Genomic DNA, 25,315 nt, shown 5'->3' with positions numbered 1-25,315 from the left:
CTGCGACACAAAACAGCACAGAGACTAAATTCATTCACCTACATTGTTATACCTATTTTGTGGTTTAAAATAAATGTAATTGTGTAGCCTATTAATTATTTTATATATGTGAGTTAGAATTGCTATGTTAATTACAGTAGAAACATGGAATTTTGAATATTATTTGTTATAATTATATGTTTGTTATAATGTAAAAAGCTTCCTTCACTTACAAACCCCTCACAAGAGGAAAGATAGAGATCAAGATCAAGACCAAGATCAAGAAGCTCCAGGTTCAGTGACTCCAGAGCCCTGAGGTGAAAGAATCTTCAGGCCAAAATCAGGGAGAAGCTGGAAAAAGAGTCAGACCCTGCTGCAAGCCCTGTCAAACAATGATAGCAGCTCAAGAAAGCACTGCAGGAGGCTTCAGCCGAATTCATAGGCTTCTCAACCAGGAAATATCAGGACTGGCTAGACAAGTCAGACGCGGAAATACAGCAACTCCTGGAAAGGAAACACACATGCCACAAACATGTATTTGCTGCCAAAGACATCTATTGAGAAGCCTGCAGTACCTTCCATTCCAAACTGTGCACCCTCAAAAATGACTAGTGGATTGCCCTCACAGAATGTATTCAAGGTCTGGCTGATGCAGGCCCCCATGGCCCCCATCATCAAACTCAAGCTCCACTATGCTCTGTCAATGGGTCAACCCTTCTGACAGATGTTGGCAGATATATATTTTCCAGTGTTGTTTTATTTAACTGCATCGGACAAAGGATTTGTCTCTATACTTGTCCTGTTAGATCTTAGTGCTGCATTCGACACAATTGACCATCAAATCCTTTTGCAGAGACTGGAACATTTAATTGGCATTAAAGGAACTGCATTAAGCTGGTTTAAGTCCTATTTATCAGACCGATTTCAGTTTGTACATGTTAATGATGAATCCTCCGTGAAGGCAAAAGTTAGACACGGAGTTCCACAAGGTTCTGTACTTGGACCAATTCTATTCACCTTATATATGCTTCCTTTAGGTAATATTATTAGGAAGCACTCCATAAATTTTCATTGTTTCGCAGATGACACCCAATTATATTTATCAGTGAAGCCAGATGAACCCAATCAGTTAAACAAACTCCAAACATGCCTTAACGACATAAAGACCTGGATGACCTGCAATTTTCTACTACTAAATTCAGATAAAACTGAAGTTATTGTGCTTGGCCCTAAACACCTTAGAAACACATTATCTAATGATATAGCTACACTGGATGGCATTACCCTGGCCTCCAGCACCACCGTAAGGAATCTGGGAGTTATCTTTGATCAGGATATGTCCTTTAACTCCCACATAAATCAAATTTCAAGGACTGCCTTTTTTCACTTACGTAATATCACAAAAATCAGGCACATCCTGTCCCTAAAAGATGCAGAAAAACTAGTTCACGCATTTGTTACTTCTAGGCTGGATTATTGCAATTCCTTATTATCAGGCTGCCCTAACAAGTCTCTAAAGACTCTCCAGCTGGTCCAGAATGCAGCTGCACGTGTATTGACTAAAACTAGAAAAAGAGCCCACATTTCTCCCATTTTAGCTTTGCTGCATTGGCTTCCTGTAAAATCTAGAATAGAATTTAAAATCCTTCTCCTAACTTACAAAGCCCTTAATGGTCAGGCACCATCGTATCTTTAAGAGCCTATAGTACCGTATTATCCCACTAGAACACTGCGCTCCCAGTATGCAGGCTTACTGGTGGTCCCTACAGTCTTTAAAAGTAGAATGGGAGGCAGAGCCTTCAGCTATCAGGCTCCTCTCCTATGGAACCATCTACCGGATTCAGTCCGGGGTGCAGACACCCTCTCTATGTTTAAGAGTAGGCTTAAAACTTTCCTTTTTGATAAAGCTTATAGTAAGGGCCGACCAGGCTCACCTTGGATCAGCCCTTAGTTATGCTGCTATAGGCCTAGACTGCTGGGGGACTTCCCATGATGCACTGAGCTCCTCTCTCCTCCTCCTCCTCTCCATCTGTATGCATTCATGTAACATCAATGCATGTCACTAACTTTGCTTCTTCCCCAGAGTTTTTTGTGCTTTCTCATCTCACAGGAAAACCTGAGTCCCGGGCCAAACCTTCGCAGTCCTTCACAGTCCTGATGGCATCCTTCCCTGTCTATTGATGCTTGTGCTTGTTGTTGTTGTTGTGATTGTTGCTCTCCTGTCCCCCCTCCCCCTTTCCCTCTCTCTTTCTCTCTCTCAAAGCAGATGGCCGCCCACCAAGAGCCGGGGTCTGCTTGAGGTTTCTACCCGTTAAAGGGGAGTTTTTCCTTACCGCTGTCGCCAAGTGCTTGCTCATGGGGGAATTGTTGGGTCTCTGTAAATTAAAGAGTACGGTCTTGACCTGCTCTATGTGAAAAGTGCCTTGAGATGACTTCTGTTGTGATATGGCGCTATATAAATAAAAATTGATTGATTGATTGATTGATTAATGCTTTAATTTTGATATACAGTAGTACTTTATTCAGACCCTGGTCTGAAGTGATAACTGCAAGGTGGCAGTAACACACAAATGGTAGAAACGTCAATGATAGCAGAGCTCCCAGTACTTAATGTTGAAAAGGATGTGAAACACTTCACCAGTGCACTAGTCACATCACACAGCTGTTTGACAGATGTACATCCATCACTTATATAGAAAATAAATATAAATCTATCCAATGGAAAAAGTAAACTCTTGAGTCTTTGAACTACTTGATCTGAGTGCTGCTTTTAACACAGCTGATCATAACATTCTTCTAAATAGACTGAGGGATCAGATTGGACTGTCTGCCAGAAAGATAACATAAAAACAGTTCAAGAGAGTTTTTGTTGTAAAAGATGATAATTTCTCCAGCACCTCTAAAAAATAACTTGTGGGGTTCCCCGAGGATTAGAGCAACTACATTTTAATCTATATTAGTTACCCATCTGTCATCAGGATATATGTTGTCATGATGTTGTAGGTTTACCTGAGAGCTGCTGAAAGTGTTGAATTCATTAAACATAAACTTAAACTAATCTCTTCAGCCTTGATTAATAATTTAATAATTCATTTCTATTTTTTATTCCACTGTATTCATGTTATCAGTCAAATGTTTTCCCTCTTTTGTATTTTATTTGTCATTATCTTTTATTAATTTTTAAAATCTATTTTATTTGTTTTATTACATTTTCATCATTTTATTTCTTGGGTGCATTAGTTGTATCAGCTTGTCAGTCATCTGTAAAGCACTTTGAATTGCACTGACCTGTATGAAAGGTTGATTGATTGATTGATTGGTTGACAGACTCCCGTATACCAATAAGAATTAAGCAACATTTCAATCAGTTGTGGGGATGTTTGATTGATGTATATTTAATGTTTACCTCTTCATTAATAATAACTTAAGATGTTTTTCCCCCAAACTTTAACTTGGATTGTTATCATTTTTTGTGAATATTTAATGTTATTAAAACTTTGAAATCTAGTTTTCAGGGTCTTGGTTTGGTTACAGCTTAGCTAAATGTGTGTTCACCTGTGGACTGAAGAAACCATGTGTGCATTAATGAACTGATTGAACTGATGCTCCAAACTATAAGATTATTGTCTTCTGTATATTTTAAAACACACCTTGTCACGCTAAAGCTTTCTGCAGATTTGATTTGACTTTCATAGTAACGAGTACCAATTCAACACTGCTTGCTCTTGAGCTGTGAATTTCAAAATTTCAAATAAGGAGATAGAAACCATCACCTTAATCCATCTCAGAGCTATTTTTTATTGTCTTCCACAATACCAGCCCTTTAAATTAAAAATAACATTGATCAATTCAACCTGAATTCCTGGAGACGGATGTCTTATAAGGTCAGTAGATTGGTAAAATACTGAAATTAAATGTATTTCAACCTTCCAATAATCAACAACAGATAAACAAGAACAAATGTGACTCTGTCTGGTTCAATATATGACTGGTTTATTTTCTGATAACATCTCATTTACAAAAACTGTGGAATCATATTTCAACAAACTAAAATTATTGGTACATTTGTTTGAAGAAAACATATATGCATGTGTGTGGAATCTGATTTTAGTGGATATACATACTTATTTAAATGAGAACAGTTTTGGATTGCAAGGTTACAAAAAAAGACAACTAAAATCTTGACAACATATTTGGTGTCTCGCAGCTGTTAAAATCATGGACACACATTGCATTCACCAAAGCAAAACAATTGGAGATGTTTCCTCATAGATTTTTCTGTGAGTAGATTAGTATGACTGATAAAAAGTGTGTTTGTCATTAGTGTTTCTCTATACAGGAGACTCTTCCTCCTACACTGAACACAGATACACTGAGGAACCAGACCCAACCAAGAACCCAGGATACAGAGGTTCAGTGAATGTGGTGTTGAAGGTGTGGAGGTGGATCAGTGTGTCAGAGGAGACTCTGTAGAAGGACAGAGTGCCATCAGGACAGTCCACATACACTGCTACTCTGTTAGATACAAGGTAGGAGGAAATGGAGAAAGAGGAGGAGGAGGAGGTGAGGTCTGTTCTTGTGTTATTGTGACAGACAGAGTTACGACCATCATCAGAGCAGCTAAGACTCCAGGATTGATTATTCTCTCCAAACCTGCAGTCAGTGCTATTTCCTTTCCTTCTGATTCCTTTGTAACTCACTGATATATGAACCCATCCACTCCACTCGACCTCCCAGTAACAGCGACCAATCAGACCATTTCTACACAGCAGCTGATACCACACATCAAATCTCTCTGGATGATCAGGATATGGCTGCTCCTCTGTCACATGTGTCACATTCCTGTTGTTGTCAGACAGTTTGAGTTTTCTGTTTACTGTGTTTGTGTCAAGTGTGAGTTCACAGGCATCTGGTGGAGAGAACGAGACACAATACAGCAGCAGTTTGTCATCTAACACATCTGATGATTTATTTGTTGTTTTATTAACAGACCGACTGTTAATAAAGATGAAAACTTAATAGTGACTATTTTTTGGATATTATTTCAAAGAAAGAAGTGAATGCAGATGATCAAGCTTTTGATTTAAACTACTTTAACATGTGCTGCCTTGTTTTCATGAATCAAAGTGAACACACACTTACACTTTCTCAGACCAGGTTTCAGCCTCTGCTCTCCACCATGTTCCACCCTGGAGGAAGAAACAAAGTCAGAATGAAAATTCAGAAGTTTACTCATCAGTGATCTCTATAAAGCTTCACCCAGACCTAACATTAAGACAAAAAAGCTGGATTTATAAACATAAAAGCAGCTTCAGCATGTTTGGATTCTGTGAAGAAGCATCAGAGTTGACCGACCTCAGAGGTCTGCAGGGTTCAAACTGGATCACAACATCACTGATCACACTACCTGTTGCCTTATTCTCTTATTTAATTTAACAAATGTGCTCTCAGAACAACTGGACACTGCATCACTGGTTATTCTCGGCTCTCCTTCAGTCCAGAGGGTGGTGCTGATGCACCTGAGGCTGTTTGATAACTGACAAAACACCAGAAGAACAAGAACTTGTGCACTTAAACCATGGATGTATCTGTATGTACTGCATCACTGGTTATTCTGGTTCATTTGGGGGTTTTTAAGTGAAAAACATAAATAGTTCTTGCACTTTCTTTACAGTTCTGCACTTTTTTGATATTCTAGCTGCTCAGCTGCACTCTGGTCCCATAGACACCCGTCATTTCAAAAGTCTCATATCTGGATAAAATCTAGATCAGGTATAATAAGCTTTTGTTTACATTTAGTCACATATATCTGTCTTTGTTCACCAGATCTCATATCATTATAATCAGTCCTTGTTTTCACAGCTATGTGCAAATCAGGGTCAGCTCTCCTCCAGTCCAGCAGGTGGTGCTGATGCAGCTGAGGCTGTTGGTAACAAAACAAAACACCAGAAGAGGAACTTGTCTCTAACAGTTTAGCAGCTAGTTAAAAACTACTTAATCTAACACAAACACATGGATGGACATTTGAGTGAGACAGTTTCTCGTCTTTGTGGACTCTCACATTCCTCTTTCACACACATCATTCAGTGTCTGAATTGATCAGGGATCAGATAAACACAACAACAGCACATTACACCTTGAGTGGAAATTAAGTCATTGTTCTGAGATGATACATGACAGTGATGTCAGGATAAAAGAGGTAGAAGATGATTCATATCTTCTTTTACATCCTGTTTTAAAATTGTTTGTAACAGGACTGCATGATTCTGGTTTAAAAACAAAAAAGAAAAGGTTTTTTCACTTTGAACTGAAATTATGATTTTCTCCCATGATTCTTGAAGGTAAAAGATGCAACTTCTGGAAATCAAGCTAGTTGTACCATGAGACTCCTATGGAAGCAACTCTGCTCCCCCCTCCCCTCCCTGTTTCTGCTCTGTTGTGCTCCACCCATCCACATAATGTGCCCCACCCTTCACCTGCATCCTCGTGAACAAGCGCAACCCTTCACCTATGTCCTCCTGAACGTGCCCCACCCTCTGTCCTTGTGAACACCGCTGTTTTGATTTCTCTCTGGGGAATGCAAGCCATGGAGCTCTGCTGTTGGGTTTTATAACATCCGCAAAACATCATCCTCACAGGTAAGAACATATTTTACAAACAGTTGCCACAGTATGAAATGATAGACTGCAGTGGGGCATACATTTTGAAAAAAACTAGTTAGCGTTACGTTTAGCAATGCAATCTATGTTGCTAGTAAGATTAATATGAGTTGCCAAATTTCATCTCATTGATCAGTAACATCACTAAATGGCTAGTATAATCATTTTAATTTAGCATGGCAGTGTAATCAACTTTAACATCATTCATCAAAGGGAGTTTACACAGGGAAATTTTGCAGACGAAGGCTTCAGATGAGGAATTTATTGCCCCAACAACCTCTGGTGGTTGTGCCAGAGGATGGGGTTAGCTATGACCTAAGGAGGCTGCGATTGTGGCGCTGGCACAGTTCCCCTCAGCCAAGGGGACCTGGATCACCTGCAGCAGTTGCGAGCTAAAAGATTTCAGTTTGAGCAGGTACATCTACCATCTAATAAAGTTAGACACTCTGCTGCCAGTATAGTAGGTCATCTAGCTAAAACTAATGCAGTCTGATACAACAGTTCTGTAAACAAATCTTCCATTTATGGAGGTGATAATGTTCAGTTTTTGTTTAAACTTTTTCAGTGTTGTTTCAAATCTGTGATCATTTAGGAGAATCCAGATTGTACTACTCTTCAAATGTATTGTACTATACTGACAGGGATTTCTATTATTGTGTCCTCCCCATTATATTAGTGAGGTTAGGCTAAATAACACAAAACACCTCTCTATAATGAAATACAGTTCAGCAATACCACAGACTACAGCCTTAATAATAATAATAATAATAATAATAATAATAATAATAATAATAATACAATTGGTATCAAAATGTTTTTTCATTTTGTTTTGTTTTTCACAATTTTCCCTCTTATCTATTTACATGTTTTTATGTTCATTTTGTGCCTTTTATGTCTTTATTGATGTGAAGCACTTGGTGCATGTTATTTCTTTTGTTGTACAGCACTTTGAGCTGCATTTTTTTGTATGAAAGGTGCTATACAAATAAAGTTATTATTATTATTATTATTATTACTATTATTATGTAAGAATACAATCATAGACTGAATGAGATAGTGGCATGAATAAAGACCATGAAGCTCTAATTTGTAGTAAAACAGGAATGTTGTGTATTGCAGCACATCAGTTACTGCCTTCACTGTTATCAGCAGTGCTGCTGGTACAGACTGTGAACCAACAGTCCTCAGCTTGTTAGTGTGACAGAGAAAATGTGTGTAAGCTTTGTAAGTGTGTTGTTGTCTGTTCAGACCTGAGAGTATCCAGTCTCCAGTGTGGATCCTCCAGTCCAGCAGACAGCAGCCTCACTCCTGAGTCTCCTGGATGATTGTAGCTCAGGTCAAGCTCTCTCAGATGGGAGGGGTTGGATCTCAGAGCTGAGGCCAGAGAAGCACAGCCTTCCTCTCTGACCAGACAGCCCGACAGCCTGGACACACACACACACACACACACACACACTGTTCAGTATAGTCAAATGACACTACAGACTGTCATCAACAGAATCTGTTGACATTGTGATTCTTCACTGACATTAACTTGTATAAAATGCTCATCTGTGTAACTTAAGTTAAATCCTGAACTAAGAGTCTCCATTTGAACCAACACTATGCTTCATACATTTTTGACATGTTTTTATGATTCAGAGTGCAGACATATGATGATGAACATGGTTAAATCATAGGAAAAAAATCCTCAATCAAACTGTCATTGTCACAGCAAAATAAAGTGTTTCAGTTGATGACTCATTCACAAAAAAATTTTGCACTCAAGTACAGATGTCATATCACATATTGTATGTTTCATGCAGCACAAAAACTTGACTATATACAATTTAATGTTTGAGGTATGACACAAAAGCAGTGTGATCTGACCTGAGAGTCTTCAGTGTACAGTGTGGACTCTCCAGTCCAGCAGAGAGCAGCTTCACTCCTGAATCCTGCAAGTTGTTGTTACTCAAGTCCAGCTCCTTCAGACTAGAGGACTGGGAGCTGAGAACTGAGGGCAGAGTGGCACAGCTTCTCTCTGATAGATTACAGCCCCGCAGCCTGAAGGAGAATTAGTGATAAGGACAAACACAGATATTGTTTCTGTTGTTTACAAAGTAAAAATCATAATTTTGGTGTTACCTTCTCCATCTCTCTAAAAGTCATTAGGATCTTGGTCAGGTAAGAGAGTTCCAATAAGATAAGTCATTACTTCAGAAATTAAAGTCATATTTTTAATCATAGTAATTATAACTGAAACTTTTCTTTTGATTTACAACTTACACAAATTATTTAATACAATAAAACAAATGAAAATGGCATGGCCAAAAATATTGGTACCCTTAACTTAATATTTTGTTGCACAGCCTTTGGAGACAATAACTGCAGTGAAGCTCTTTCTGTAACTCTGAATAAGGTTTCTACACATGTCCACCGGTAGTTTGGCCCATTCCTCTTGAGCAAACTACTCCAGTTCTCTCAGGTTTGATGGGTGCCATAGCTCAACTGCAAGTTTCAGCTCTTTCCACAGATGTTCAGTGGGATTCAGATCAGGACTCATAGCAAGCCACATCAGAATGTTCAAATGTTTTCTTCTCATCCACTCTTGGGTGCTTTTTGATGTATGTTCAGGGTCATTATCCTGCTAGAACACCCGTGACCTGTGACTAAGACACAGCTTTCTGACACTGGCCTACATGTTTCACTCCAAAATGCCTTGATAGTCTTCTGATTTCATTGTGCCCTGCACAGATTCAAGGCACCCAGTGCCTAAGGCAGCAAAGCAACCCCAAAACATCACTGAACCTCCTCCATGTTTCAAGGTAGGCATGGTGTTCTTTTCTTTGAAGGCTTAATTTTTTCTTCTGAAAACATAGGGTTGGTGAGATTTACCAAAAAGCTCTCATTTTGTTTCATCTGTCCAAGGCATATTCTCCCAGAAGGACTGTGGCTTGTCAACATGCATTTTGGCAAGGTCCAGTCTGGCTTTTTTGTGACTCCCTCTTAGAAGTGGCATCTTCCTGGGTCTTCCACCATGGAGCCCATTTTCATTCAGACATTGATGGATGGTGTGACAGGAAACTATTGTACCTTGAACTTGAAGAACAGCTTGTATCTGTATTGATGTTTTCCTTGGTTCTTTCTCGACCATTCGAGCAATCTTTCTGTCCAGAGATGTTGGCTACAGTTCCATGGCCCTTGAACTTCTTAAAAATATTGGCAACAGTGGTCAGAGGAACACCAAGCTCTTTGGAGATGGCCTTGTAACCTTTACATTGAACATGCTTAGCTATTACTTTTTTTCTAATGTCCTCAGTACAATCTCTCATTTTCCTTCTGTTTTCCATATCCAATGTGATGTACACAGTGGCACAAAACAGCAGAATATTTCTTTTCCTTTGAAACTGGCTGCTGAGTGATTATAAGATTGAAAACACCTGTGATACTAATTAAAACACAATAGTCTACTTAAAGTATCACTACAAATCAATTATTTCTTCTAAATGGTCTTTGAATGTCTTTGTAGAATGAGCATGAATTCAGTTATTTTTACAACTTTTTTGTTTTGACGTGCACTGATAATAAAATGTCTTAATTTCAAGACTTATCAGGGAGAATGGTGCATTATTTTAATAAAATGCAGGGGTACCAATAATTTAGGCCATGTCGGTATATGCTTTGATCATCAATAAGAATTAGATAGTGAAGAGTCTCCTCTGAGGCAGAGTATTTTTTCAGGTCAAACACTACCAGATATTTTTCTAATAACAGTAAGATGAAGCCCAGAGCTGAGCTGACCATGGAGGAGGAGACAGTTTAGTTTGGATCTCCACCAGAGAACATTCCCTCAGTTCCTTCAGACAGTGGGACAGATTAATGATTCTTTCTGCAGACAGATCCTTAATGATCTTTTTCTTGATGCACTTGACTGTGTCCTGACTTGTCTGTGAGCTACTTTCTCTCTTCATCAGCACATCTTCTAATTTGTCCTGATTGGTCTGCAGTGAAAAGCCCAGGATGAAGCAAAAAAGTCCAGGTGTCCATTTGGACCTTGTACAGCCTTGTTGATGGAAATTTTGTGAATTTTATTTGTAGAGGTGTTCTTTAAAAGCAGTCACAGGATTTGAACTGTTGGTCATGGAAAAGGCGTCAAAGAAGAAGGAGAGGAGCAAGGCACAGAGCTGACCCCATGCATAAGCATACTAAGCACCTTTGAAGCCCCAAGGGCTGACTACCACTGTCTCAAAATGTGGGAATCCCCCTTAACTGCAGTACCATTGCATGAGTCACAGAGCTGGTCACAGATGTACACACTTTATCCATCAGTGAGTGAAGAAAGAAAGAGAAAGAAAGAGGAGGAGGAGAAAAGAACGCAGGACAGTGGTAAGTGGAGCAGATAATGACAAATGATGATAACTGATGATTGATGATAGCAAATGGTAAGCCAAAAAGTTTGTTAGCAAAGATACATGATGGAAATGGATGATCTACTGTGAGGACCCATAATGGTAGTAGCCAGAAGAAGAAGAAGAAGAAGAAGAAGAAGAAGAAGAAGAAGAAGAAGAAGAAGAAGTTGGAAAAGGCATCACATTTTTGTTGCTGTTGATGAGTGCCATTTTCACATGGAGAGCAGCAAGAAACTCTTGAACACTCAGATGGACAAAGCTGAACATCTTTTTGTCATCATTCTTCTTCCCAGCCTCATCTTTAAAGATCTCTGTGAACACTTCTGAACATACTAAGGCCTAATTGAAATCAATGCCTCTCTCTTCCAGGTATTTCTCATAGAAGGTCAGGTTGCCCTTTTTTCAGGTTGTGGAAAGGCAGTTTTGCTAAAGATTTAATATACTGGATGCACTTTTCTGAGCCATATTTGTCTTTCATCTGACCAATCTGAAACACCCAGTGTTGCCAACTATTTTCAGTGGGAAATAGCTAAAGCCTGCAAGAAACAGTGTAACAGAGAAACAGTGTATGACCTCTTGTTGTCTGTTCACACCTGAGCGTGTCCAGTCTGCAACGTTGATCCTCCAGTCCAGCAAACAGCAGCGTCACTCCTGAGTCTCCTGGATGATTGTAGCTCAGGTCAAGCTCTCTCAGTTGGAAGGGGTTGGATCTCAGAGCTGAGGCAAGAGAAGTACAGCCTTCTTCTCTGACCAGACAGCCTGACAGCCTGTAGACACACACACACACACACACATACACACAATTGTACATGCACACCCACAAGCATGTACACACACACACAGATAATGTATTTGTCCTTGTGTATCAGTTTCGACAACAGTTGTTTCAATAAAGTCAAATTACACTACAACAGAACAGAATCTGAATCAACAGAATCTGTTGAGTTACTGATCTGCTGAGTGTTACATTTGCTGCAGAATTAAAGAAAAATTAAGACAACAAAGAATTTTCATCATGTAATTTCCTGTAATTTACTTGCAGAACGTGAACAGACGTGGTGACTCATCACTGACATTTACCTGTATGTTCAGCAACATTTAAATGGTTATGTGTTAAAGGACCTGAGAGTCTCCAGTTGAACCAAAACTATGCTTCATGAATTTGTGAAATGTTTTTATGATTCAAAGTGCAGACATATGATGATGAACAAGGTTAAGCCCACTGTAGAGATCACAGAAAAAAATCCTCAAGCCAACTGTGATTGTACCTTGGCACATTGCTATTATAATGGTGCATTTGCCAAGTAGTAAGAAGGAATGCTTCTTTGCAGAGGAAACAGATCTGCTCATGCACAAACTGAAAGCGCACGATCCATTACAAGTACACTGACCCCTACTGCTCCTGTACCCTCCCTCCCCTGAGTAACAGGTAAAATCAGCGGGGTTTTAATTCCTGAAAGTATGGAAACCTCATCACTGTAATCTCAAAACTTTTAAAGAATATTTGTTAAACATTGTCCAAAAAGTAAATCATTAATTTTAATCATGTAAAAAATCATCATACACAGTTGTCAGGACTTGATCAGCTCTCCAAAGTGCTGATCCTGCTGGCAGCCGCTTGGAGCTGTCCAGAGTTCTTTCTTTCTTTAGTTCAATCATTGTTTTTATGTCATTTATTTCCCCCTGTGTTCCTCATGTCCTCATATATTGATTTAGCAGGAAAGTTGATCCATGTCTGATCCGTTGTTGATATCCGTTTGCTGGGTCTTGACAGACACCCTCAACCTGATGGGCCTGTTTTAATACCTACATGTATTGCCACAATTTGGTCAAATAATTAGACAGTTTCATCCATGATTACTGTGATTAGCTAATTCTGATAAATATCATGACTAACCATTATGACGTGTATTGCACAATAATAACCTTTCACACTATAATCCTTTTATTTGTAATTTTTTGTATGTTTGTGCACTGCTGCACATCCGTGTGTAACAAGCAGAGTATACACTTTTTGTGCACCCACCTATGTAGGCGCATATTACTATCTTGAGAATGCGCCTTTAAAATAACAGTGAAACACTGTGCCACTGACTTCAGACCAGGTTTTTGTTGGTCAATCATGCAATCACTTTATGCTGCCTCAAGATAGCATGTGATAGTGTATTTGCTATTTAAACAGCATGGGTGTTGGATGGGAAAATGACAACTGTGTCAGTCTTAAACTAGCAAAGACACTTGCATCACGCTTGGTGCAACCTTGCATCGAGGGTAAGATAGGGCCCTTAATGTTTGAGGTACGACACAGTGTTACACAAAAACATTACAGTGTGATCTGACCTGAGAGTCTCCAGTGAACAGTGTGGACTCTCCAGTCCAGCAGAGAGCAACTTCACTCCTGAATCCTGCAGGTCATTGTTACTTAGATCCAGCTCTCTCAGACTAGAGGACTGGGAGCTGAGAACTGAAGACAAAGCTGCACAGGTTCTCTCTGACAGATTACAGCCACTCAACCTGAGGAAGAGTTAGAGATGAAGACAAAGACTGAAACTGTTTCTGTTGTTTACAAAGTAAAAAATCACATTTTTAGAGTTAAGAGAATTTTAATCAAGTGATTATTTTTTAAGGGAAACTAACATTACACAAGATAAGTCCTTACTTCAAAAATGAAAGTCACACTTTTTCGATCGCTATAACTTTGACAAATTTGCTTTGATCATCAAGAACTAGATAGAATTAGAACTAGATAGTAAGGCAACCCTGTGGTTTAAGATGCCGACCATGTACCGTAACATCAAGCATAAAACATGTGATACAGTTAATATATGCAGCTATCGGTGCACCTACAGAGCTTTGTTGGAGGCTTTGACCACTGGCAGCAGCCTTAGAAGAGCCTGCTCTGAAGCAGAATACTTCTTCAGGTCAAACACATCCAGATCTTTTTCTGATGAAAGTAAGATGTAGGCCAGAGCTGACCACTGAGCAGGAGACAGTTTATCTGTGGAGAGACTTCCTGAACTCAGGTACTGTTGGATCTCCTCCACTAGAGAACATTCCTTCAGTTCATTCAGACAGTGGAACAGATTGATGATTCTCTCTGCAGACAGATCCTCACTGATCTTTTTCTTGATGTACTTGACCGTTTCCTGATTGGCCTGTGAGCTACCTTCTCTCTTCATCAGCAGGTCTTCTAGATTGTCCTGATTGGTCTGCAGTGAAAGGCCTAGGAGGAAGCGAAGGAACAAGTCCAGGTGTCCATTTGGACTCTGTAAGGCATTTATGATAGCAATCCTGTGGATCTTCTTTGTAGAAGTTTTCCTTAAAAGCAGTTGCAGGTTGTTGACTGTTGGTCGTGGAAAAGGCATCACATTTTTGTTGCTGTTGATAAGTGCCATTTTCACATGGAGAGCAGCAAGAAACTCCTGAACACTTAGATGGACAAAGCTGAACATCCTTTTGTCATCCTTCTTCTTCCCATGCTCATTTTTAAAGATCTGTGTGAACACTCCTGAGCACACTGAGGCCTCACTGATATCAATTCCACTCTCTCTCAGGTCCTTCTCATAGAAGATCAGGTTGCCCTTTTCCAGCTGGTGGAAAGCCAGTTTTGCTAAGGATTTAATGTACTGAACGCACTTTTCTCTTCCATATTTGTCTTTCGTCTGATCAATCTGAAACACCAGGAATTCTTTGTACATCTCAGTCAGGGTCTTGGGCAACTCTCCTCCCTCTCTGCTTAACACATCCTCCAGAACTGTGGCAGTGATCCAGCAAAAGACTGGGATGTGGCACATGATGTGGAGGCTTCGTGATGTCTCAATGTGGGAGATGATTGTGCTGGCTTGCTGCTCATCTCTGAATCTCTTCCTGAAGTACTCCTCCTTCTGCAGATCAGTGAACCCTCTGACCTCTGTCATGCTGTCAACAAAGTCTCGAGGAATCTGATTGGCTGCTGCAGGTCGTGTGGTTATCCAGATGCGAGCTGAACGTAGCAGTTTCCCATTGATGAGTTGCCTCAGCAGTACTTCTACTCTAGCTGACTTTGTTACATCAATGGAGCGAACGTCATTGCCATTAAGGTCCAGGCGGCTCTCATCCAGTCCATCAAACACAAACAGAAGTTTGAATTTACTCTTGTCATAGTTGATGTTTCCTGATGACTGTAGAGTTTTAAAGATGTGATTCAGAGCTCCCTCTTTGATGTCTTTAGTTTCTGGGATGTATTCATGAATGAGCTTAGCCAAACAAAACTTTTCTCCCTTCAGTGGATTCAGCTGACGGAAGGTGAAGGGGAAAATGAGATGCACATTTTGATTGGTTCTTCCTTCAGCCCAGTCCAACACAAATTTACGCACAAGGAATGTTTTTCCTACTCCTGCGATTCCACTGGTCAGAACTCCTCTTATGGGTCTGTATTCTTCAGACGGGTGTTTGAACATATCACTGGGTTTAAGAGGTTTATCTGTTTGTGCTGGCTTCCCTGCTGTTTCAATCTGTCTGACCTCATGCTGTGTGTTGATGTGTACATCACCACCAGCTGTGATGTACAGCTCTGTGTAGATATCAACCAGATGTTGCTTATCCACTGTCCACCCCTCTTGTGCACACATAAATCTGTCTCGGAGGTTTGATTGAAGCATGTGTTGGTAATATGTGATTGGTTTTGGCTCTGGTACTGGAACCATCACATCTGTGTCAAACATAAATAGAAAAATCAAAGCATTAGGGGGTGTTCAGACTGATTTAAGCTCTGTATGACAAAACGCAGCCCTCGTATTCAATTAAATTGGGGCAGTATATTGCGGTAAAATGGAAAAATAGAGTCTGCACACTAGTTAATGTTCCCATGAACATTTATTGGTATACTACCAAGTGACATTTTGAATGTGAAGCTCTTCAGACAAAGAAGAATACACAGACACACCTTCAATTACCTACTAGGCCACCAGGTCACCTGACAGGTCACCTGATCTGAATAGGCTCCATTGGTTTGGATACATGCAATAGATTGGATAAATAAACACAGTACATTATAGTGCCATTGCATAGGGCCTGGCAAGACACTGCAGCAGTTCAGCAAAGAAGTTGAACTGAGATCAACTTTTCAGTCTGAAAAACACCCAGGGCCAGTGCTGGCCATTTAGGTACCCTAAGCTTAATTGCTTTGAATTTATTTATAACAGTTGGGCCTGGACACCTTGCTTCTTTCCTTTAGTTCCATTTTCATAGGCTTGTCCTCTACAATTTTCAAACAGAATGCTGAGTGCCTTCAATTTGTGAAGAATGACATTGGACAGGTTGAGGCCAGTTGTTTCCACCACATCCACATCCCTAAGGAAGTATTTCTTGACATCTGGTCTTGGCTCCAAAAAGACAATGCACACAATGATTGACATCTGCTCTTTATGGCTTACATCTGGGGTACAGTTGAGAATGATGGAGTAGTATTTTGCATCTTGGATATGGGAAACAATGGTCTGTACTGTTTTAGTGGAAATTATCTGTATCAGTTCATTTTTGCATCTGCTGTCCTAGACAATGTGTACGGGTATTTTCATCCTTTATTTTGGCCGAGTGATTTTCAAACAAAAAAAAACACACACACATGCAGTTTGCCAACAGTGTCTTCCTAACATTGTATGTTAGAGCAAATTTAGTAGAGCAGTAGCAACAGTGAGTTCTCTGTCTGTGTGGCTAGGCGGTCTAGGGGGTTTATATGTAGTAACATCAGCAGAAACCTACGTCAGGTCACATGAAAAAACGTTTTTAGAAGGGCTTGGGAAAACAGCATTTTGACACTTAAACATATGTACATAGAACAAAATTTGAATGTTTGGATTTAAATATATATGGAACACTACTGGGAAGCTACAGAATGATATCAAAGATCAAGAAAACAAACAAACAAAAATAAAAATGGACCTTTTAAGCACTGCATTGTTGAGCAACTATAAAATCCAAGATACCAAATACAATATGATGAAGTTAGTAATAAACAGTTTCCAAGGAAACATTGAATATGAGACAAAAGGTAAAATGAGGTAAATTGAGTACAGTTCATTTAATAAGTACTCTTAGAATTAGTATTGTATGAAACATTTATAAATAAATAAAAGATTATAAAATTATAAAAAAAAAAATACATTACCAAACCATTAAGAGCAACTAAAGGCCATTTAAAACATGTTGGTCTTGAGTTTTGTCTTAAAAGTGCCAATGGAGGGGGAACACTTGATTGAAAGCAGAGGACTATTTCAAAGCTTTGTTGCAGCTGCTGCAAAGACACAATCTCCCTTACCCACTAGCCTTGACTGTGAATTCAAAACAATTGTTCTGAGGATCTAAGAGGCCTAGAGATGGAGTAGAGGCAGACAAGTTCTGACATGTACAGAGGTGCCAACCCATGTATGGCTTTAAAAACAAATAAAAGAACCTTGAATTTAGTCCTGTATTTGACAGGTAGCCAGTGCAAGGATGCTAGTACCGGTGTTATGCTGTCTCTCTTTCTGGTATGTTTTAGGAGTCTTGCTGCAGCATTCTGTACCAGCTGCAGATGAGACAAAGAAGACTAGCCAGCACCAAGGTACACTTATTTGCAGTAGTCCAGCCTTGAGGAAATTAAAGTGGTGGTAACGGTCTTCATGTCGTAAAGAGATAGGATAGACTTTAGCTTGGCAATGTCCCTCAGCTGAAAGTAGCATCTTTCACTATAGAGTTGATTTGTTTATCAGATTTTATGTCAGTGGCCCTAAGTGGCTAGTTATATCCCCTGTGGTGTTGAAGAGCGGTCCAACAATGACGTCTGTCTTGCTATCATTCAATTGAAGACAGTTTTTTGCCATCCAGCATTTCACATCATGGAGGCAATTATGGGTGAATGTAATAGAGTTGGAATCCCCCGGATTCAGTGGAAAGCATATTTGAGTGTCATTGGTGTAACAGTGAAAAGAAACATTGTGCTTGCAGAAGACAGAGCCTAAAGGGAGCATATACAGAGCAAATAAAATGGGCCCTAAAATAAAACCTTGAGGTACTCCACAAGTGATGGGTGCAGTAGAGGAGGAGAGGCTGCCAATCTTAACAGAGAAAGTCCTGCCCTGGATGCCAAACTGGTCCTTGAGAAAGTTTAATAGAATGCAATGATCAACTGTATCAAAAACTGCGCTAAGGTCTAACAAATTGAAATGGCACATTTACCACAGTCTAAAGATAACAGTAGGTCATTTGAGACTTTGAGAAGAGCAGCCCTGAAGCCCTGAAGCCTGATTGAAGTTTCTCAATGATGCTGTTATTGTTATTATTGTTTGAAGAGGTTGGATTATTACATGTTTAAAGCAGGACAGGGTTGTTCCATTGACAAGACTGCTATTTATAATAAGAGAAATTATGGGACCTACAGTGTCCAATACATTGTTTAAAAAGTATGTAGAAACAATGTCCAGGGCGCAAGTGGTGGACTTTGTGTGAGAGATTGCATCATAAATGTGGGACAGAGACACAGGCTGTAAGGCGGTGTAATATTAGATTGCAGTGATCAATTTTCATTAAGAAAATGTTTAAAATGGCTGTGGTTGTTTGGTGGAGCTTGTGCGCATGCAGTGAAGAGTAAATATTGATTTAATAAACTTAATATTATCAGCTTGAGTTTGAAGTGAAGATCAGTAGAGTGATTTTAAGATTAGAGATGATAATGTGGATGCTGCCATTGACTAAATCTCAGCAAGCTCTCCTTTTTCTGACTTAACTAGACTGGAGTAATAATATCTCAAACAAAAAATAAATATACTTACAATTAACATTTTAAACTTAAAAGTACGCTACCTCTTTCAGTGCTACCATATGCACCAGATAATAAAGCAGTTTTGTTTTCAGTCTGACCGCTGTCGGTTGAGAGATGAGGAGGAGGAGGAGATGCTGGAGGAGTCTGAGAAAAGGAGGGTCCGCTGTTCTTTGAAGTCTCTCCAACATCACTGACATCTAGTGAGACAAAGAGAAATAATGTGTTATATTTTGACTCATTACTGCTTTTGTTTATCATTTGGTTAATCGGTTTGGCTAATGCTAGTTCTTATTTTTCATTTTCATGTTGCTGTTATGTTTTATCGTATAATTGCTTTTACAACAGTGGCTGATGTCCATTCTTGTAAATAGAACATATTTGACTGAGTGAAGTTGCAGTGTGAGAAGTTACTTTGGGGTTCTGGAGGTAGAAGTTAATTTTCTGCACAGAAAATATTAGATGACTCAGGATTTTAAGTCTTGGATGGACAATTAGATCATCAGTACAAAAGATGAACAACTGAGTTGAAAAATGTCTGGTTCTTTGACAAAAAGTCAAACGTACAAGTTTAGAATTTTTACATGCACCACTAACTGCAAGCTTCAAGCTAAAACTAAAGCTTACAATTAGAAGTAGAAGCCCAATAAAACATTCAGCAGTTAAAATCTGATCACTTTCTAATATTGTGTCTCATTGTTGGGGAAATTGAGGGTATCATTAAAAAACTTTGTAATGGGAAAATCTTCCAAAAACCATAGGCTTATCACACTTTTCCCTAAATTGTTTTCCAAATTATGTTGCAATGACAAACATAATCACAGCCTGTTTTATGTTCACAGGCAACATATTTTTTGAATGAATGAAGCTACATTTATGTACTGTACAAAAAGCAGGATCTTGAAACTGGTGCGGATCATATCATGAGTCTTGTGTGTGATTTGTTTTAGGCAACAAAAGCATTTTGGTTCAGCTTAGTGAAAGATTGTGTTTTTGGTTAAATGTTAATAAACACATCATGTCTCCTGATTCAAGTCACTGCAGACTTTTTTCTGAATTAAAGACCATGAGCATTCTCTAACATTAACCAAGTGCTGCCAGTGTCTAAACATAACCATAAAAAGTTTAATAATGCTGTTTTTACTACCAGCGGATATTGTACCACGGTATTGGAAAACAAATTGAATTTGTTGTCAGATGCGTTCATCATGAACATTTTCACAACTTGCTAGATACGTCAGTTAACAACATTTTCTCATTATGTCGAAAGAAAATGTAATTACGGTTGAATTATGTTTTTCTTAACTCTTCTAACCTCAGAAAGTTCCTGTAAACTGTAGAAACCCAGCTCACCAGCTCCTTTTCAGACCTAAGGCCTAATAAGGAAAAGATACAGTTATGTATCTTAAATCATGAAACAATAACAGCTGGCTGTTTCTCCTCTGTTGCTGTATGATAAATATATTTCTCAGACTGTGTTGCATCACATTTTTCACATTTCTCTTCTTGTGACTGACCTTTTGATCTAGATCTTGCAAGTGACAAACGCTGCACCAGATCATTTCTTGGGATCTTCTTTAAAACCTTCTTGGTCACCTCCACAGCTCCAGGAAGTTCATACGTCTGCACCAACAGATCCACTGTGTCACATTTGTTTGCCTTCTCTAGCCGGCCCTTCTTAATGTTTGGGAAGCCTTTTGGGCTCTCAACCTGCAGCAGGGACCACCTGAAACGCTCAAACTCTTCTTCTCCCAAATCATCCAGAATGTCTAGGAGGTCCACCGCCGTCATTGTGGCTCACTAGAAAAAATCAGAGAACATTTAACCAATTATGTATTGTGAAAACTACATTTTTCAAGGGAATTTTTAAGGGTGATGCATAGTGCATGTTTACTTAAAGGTGCCCTGTTGTTTTCTTGTAAACAAACACAAGTTATGTTTATATTCATTGTTTCTCACAAAAATGCATTGTGTTTATCCTTGGAGTGAATGTAATTCCTTTTTCATAAAACACTTGCAAAGTCAATTCTTAAAGGAATTTAAAATCATTCCTTGTTTACATCTATGGTCAGCTAGTTAGCATTCTTCTTCTTTCCTATATTTGTTGGTGCATTACTGCAGTGCAATAGTGTAAAATCATTGACAGGAGGGTATATTGTATGTAAATAAATATAAACATCACCCATCACATTCTTTAACCCTCCAAGCCTGTTTTGTTCTCTCACACTCTTTGTGAAGCATAATCTCATTAGACAGCATTCAAAGCACACAAATTTCCTGCTATGTTGTGAAAATACTGACTATATTTGTATCAAGCAAGGCCGCCAGTAGTGATGAGATATGTGTTTTCAGTAGGTGAGGCAAAACAGTAAAAATTGAATCAGTAAATGAAAACAATGCTGTTTTCTTCCTGAATGCTTAGTTTATTTGAAAACTCTGCTCTTCAGTTGAAATTTCTTCAGTCAGCCTGGTGAAGACGGTTGTCTGTGCTGCTGACAGATCAGTCACTTCTGAGGACAGTGACTCTTCAGTGGAGGTCGGAGTGGATGTGGATTGAACGGAGGGATGTTTTAGTAATGAAGCTGACATCTTGCATCTGGTACACATTCTGGGTCAGAGAGCATCTACTGGATTTCTCACTTTTTGAACCTGGTTGTTCAGGAACACCACTTGGTGCTGCAGCCAGTGAACCGTTAATGTGTAGGAACAAAAGGGAAAACCAAGGTAAATGCCTGCGTCTGTAGCCTTCAGCAACCTCCTTAATACCAATGACATTCTCAGTTAGGGAAAGGGTGAGAATAAGGCACAGGGGAGGCCCCATGTCTGGGTTTGCCTTCGGGAGCCTGGTGTCTGAAGAGCTAGATTTTCCTTACAAGCTAAGTTTAACTGTTATTATTTAGCTTTGTTTTGATTTAATGACAAGCTGGTGCCAAATCACCCTCAATACAGGTGACACAGACAATGGCTTGATTACTGAATGATGTAACTATCCTATAGGAAGCCTTGTGTGATGTCTGAAAATATAAAAAAAATGTTTTTCAACCCACAATTACTGTTTGGCAAACAAACATGTTATTATCAACAAGCTGTACAGATCTGTATGTTAGTGACAGCAGTCTGCAAGTCAAACTATATTTTCAGTTAGCAACCTGCACCGGACTGCATGCTGTCACAGTCAGCCAACACATCAGGTGAATGATAGCAGGTAATATGAAAGTTAGTAAATTAAATTTATATTTTGAGGATGATAGCTAAAACTTACACCAGTTACTTTTGCTACAGTGGTTGAATAAATTTAGGACCTTAAACCTCAAAACAGAGGTAACTTAAACTTCCCCCTGTGTTTGATCAAAGCTGAATAATTTACAGATCTATGTTCGCATGTATTGATCTGTGTACTGTGAGGGAAATTATTGTATGAATATGTATAAATACCTGTGTGAACTTGTGAAAGGTTAAAAAAGCTTTGTGACAGTCATAGAAACCATGTTTGTGCATCTGAATAATACGTTCCTGTGTGAAAGAGAAACAGAGAACATCTGTTCATGTCTGTATGGGTATAACCATGCATACAGTAGTCACAACAACTCCTAGAGGTTGGTAGGAAAGAGATGAAGGAGTATTCACCCCACTCTTCAGGTCTCACTCCTCTGCAGCAGCTTGTATGTCGGTACTGAGTATGAGTGAGCCATGCTCTGAGCATTAAAGAAAGTGCAACAATATGAGAGATTGTTTCTTTCTTCATTGAAGTCAAGTGCAAGAGGCGAATTGCCACAACAACACAAAATGCCAATGACAGCTGCAATGAGCAAGGTGTCAGATTGGCTAGCTAAGTGATGCTTGACCCTTAATGTGAGCAAAAATCCTTGCTCAGTCAATCCTGATATTTTTAAATAATGATGAAGTCATCAAATCTGTGACACATTAAATATGTAGGCCTTATAATTTACTCACATTAGTGGGGTTATCAGCAATGTTAAGTTTTATCCTAATAGTGTGTGAGTGTCTGGCACCAGTTGTCTCCACTGCTCTCCGCTATTCCATTTTATTCACCAAAAAGTCTCTAAATGTGTGTTCAGTCCCCTGCGTGGTTGGCTCTACACAAAGTGACAGATAACTAAATAGGTGTACTAGGCACTGAAAGGTTTAAATGATGACTCAGACGTGGAAGTAAAGTTGAGGTCTGTTTACTTGTATATCTTCGTCAACTTGCTTTCTTACAATGCTTTTCCACAAACTCTGTGAAACTAAAAATAAATACACAAGAAAATGTTCTTAATGTAAGTGTAGAAATGTAAATACTTGCTTAATACTACACAATTAAACCAATGTTTGCACTACATGTTGCCAAAAAAGGGATTTAGGTAATTATCTATAAATCTCCCCAAATATGAAATTAAACATGCATCAATCCTTATCCATAAAGATAAAACATGTAACATAAACTTACAAACAAAGTTTCTTCAAGGTTTAACACAGGTGGATGCAAAGGAATACACAGAGAGAGTTCTGAAGCACCTTGCTGCGCAAAATTTCAATAAAAATGGCCGGTCTCAGACTACGACCCTACCCTTGTGATCATCAATAGAGAACAAGTACAATCAGCTGACAGTAATCTTCAAAGCAACCACTAGGAGATGCTAAAATGCTCTTCACCTACATATAACAAAACAATGTGTAAAACCATAACAATGAGTGAAAACACTCTAAAAGGCTGATTGGCGCCGAGGGGAACTGCAGTGTCTGGTGATTATTCACTGCGAGTTCATCACTATGTGCAACCCCTTTCACATCACATGTACAGTACTCAGATTCTTTGTTAATATAAAGATGTGAAATATACAGATATGGATTTAATGATAATTTCATCTCATGCCTTCTCACCAGTGCAACCATTCAAGACCTGCATGGTAAATGCAGCTCAAATCATCTGCGACTTTATCAGACAGACAACAAAAGCTCAAGCATTTTCTGTTGTTTTGATTTTCAAAAAAGTTTTCAAAGATTTTAATACTTTTTTCCTGCCATAAAAAAATACATCTTGAAGTCGCTCCTTCTTTAAAAATAAGTCTTAGCTTACAACATTTAATTATGACCTAAGTATCATTAGTACCAGAGGAACGCACTCATGTACTTACCATTTACTTTTGACATTTTATTTCTACAGATGTAAACAACTTGTGGAAAATAAAAATAATATCAAATAAACTTCACAAGGGATGAACAGCAAGAACTGGTCAGACAAGACTGGAAAAAGTAATCTTCTCAAATTCAACCTCACAAAAATACAGAGACAAAGAGAATTACGTATACAATTTAAGACCACCAGTATCGACAGAGTTTATATTTCAATCTGTTTATATAAATATTAGACAAATGTGTAATTTAAGCTACATTTAATAAAACTCACCAAGCAGAAACAGCATTCAGATTCAGGATTCAAAGTTTTTCGAATGTGGAAAGATGAACGATGCAGTTAAATTATTCCATCTTACACTTCAACTTAAAGTCGCCTTTGAGTTTCCAGATGAAGTTTCTGCTTTTAAGTCACAGAGAGGTAGATGTTGTTTTGACCTAAACTCTCGCTCTTTCTTCTTCCTGTTGAATGTCCAGTCACCCTTAAAACGCTTACTTCTATCTTTCACAAACCATCACTTTTTGTCATCTTTCAGTTCTGTAAAGGCACCCCCCACCCCTCCCACCCACCTGCTTAGTTTCCTCATTCAGGGACAGTCTACGTGAGCAAAGGCATGAAGAATCAGACCGCCTCCAAAAAGATATACAAGAAGAAAACAAAACATAACATAAGTCACATGTATGGTGGGAGACATGCTTCCTTCTGCTTCAGCAAGATAAACCTTCTTCAACTTAGTTATTACTACAATTATAGAAGCAAAAAGTTAGAGAGTTTATCTAATTTTTATGCCTCCATCTCATTTGATAGGTCAAAAGGTCAACTACAGCACACTGTGAAAAATATACAACTGATGCTAATAATGTGCGGAGAAAGATCTGACTTCCCTTTTGCAGGGAGTGAGTGAAACATTCTCATGAAAATTTTCGCAGATGTTTACCATAAATGAAGAAATGTTTAGTGCAGGTTGTACTTCCTGCCTCTGTCACCTTATTATTAATGTTAAGGGCCTATATTTCCTATAAAAGCAAAGGCAAACTTTATTTTCATTATGTTTCTTATCTGAGAGGCAAGAGTGGAACATGCACAAAGGTAACTGACGGATAAATCCACAGATAGGCTGGACACACATTTTACAATGATTTGTTGAAATATAAATTTTCACTTTGTCTGTCTATGCACTTTGTCTTTGTGCTTCGTCTGAATATTATTAATTCAGCTGACTGGTACAGAGAGGCAGGGGCTCACTGACGTAGTACTCGCTACTATGTTAACATACTGTTAAATTACAAATATGAGATCTCTGCGTATTTTTTCCTAACAAAGTAGCAATGTTGAAAGAACTACATCTAATAATCACTGTACAGTGACAATGTAA

General features: G+C 38.8%; 1 protein-coding gene across 1 annotated transcript; it reads right to left on the bottom strand.

Annotated features, from left to right (window-relative positions):
* Window positions 1-3,971: 3,971 nt before the first annotated feature.
* On the bottom strand, window positions 3,972-24,389 carry LOC137180415 (NACHT, LRR and PYD domains-containing protein 12-like). The gene is made up of 10 exons (XM_067585768.1): window positions 24,214-24,389; window positions 20,321-20,603; window positions 18,848-19,003; window positions 13,874-15,716; window positions 13,367-13,540; window positions 11,620-11,793; window positions 8,508-8,681; window positions 7,889-8,062; window positions 5,122-5,168; window positions 3,972-4,888 (listed from the first exon to the last, which is right to left on the bottom strand). Exons 2-10 carry the CDS (start codon window positions 20,592-20,594, stop codon window positions 4,332-4,334), a joined length of 3,573 nt encoding a protein of 1,190 aa, XP_067441869.1. The 5' UTR covers window positions 20,595-20,603; window positions 24,214-24,389; the 3' UTR covers window positions 3,972-4,331.
* Between the last annotated feature and the right edge of the window lie 926 nt (window positions 24,390-25,315).

The sequence above is a fragment of the Thunnus thynnus genome, chromosome 3, assembly GCF_963924715.1.
Source record: "Thunnus thynnus chromosome 3, fThuThy2.1, whole genome shotgun sequence".
NCBI lineage: Eukaryota > Metazoa > Chordata > Actinopteri > Scombriformes > Scombridae > Thunnus > Thunnus thynnus.
The sequence above is the reverse complement of the archived record's forward strand: the minus strand, read 5'-3'. Positions and strand labels throughout refer to the sequence as shown.

Excerpts from the sequence above, each read along its gene's own strand:
- LOC137180415 (XM_067585768.1), bottom strand. The coding sequence starts at position 20,594 with ATGACGGCGGTGGACCTCCTAGACATTCTGGATGATTTGGGAGAAGAA. Across the intron at positions 11,794-13,366 it reads TGTTCACTGGAGACTCTCAG|GCTGTCAGGCTGTCTGGTCA; the intron begins GTCAGATCACAC and ends GTGTGTCTACAG. Across the intron at positions 8,682-11,619 it reads TGCAGACTGGACACGCTCAG|GCTGCGGGGCTGTAATCTAT; the intron begins GTGTGAACAGAC and ends ATTCTCCTTCAG.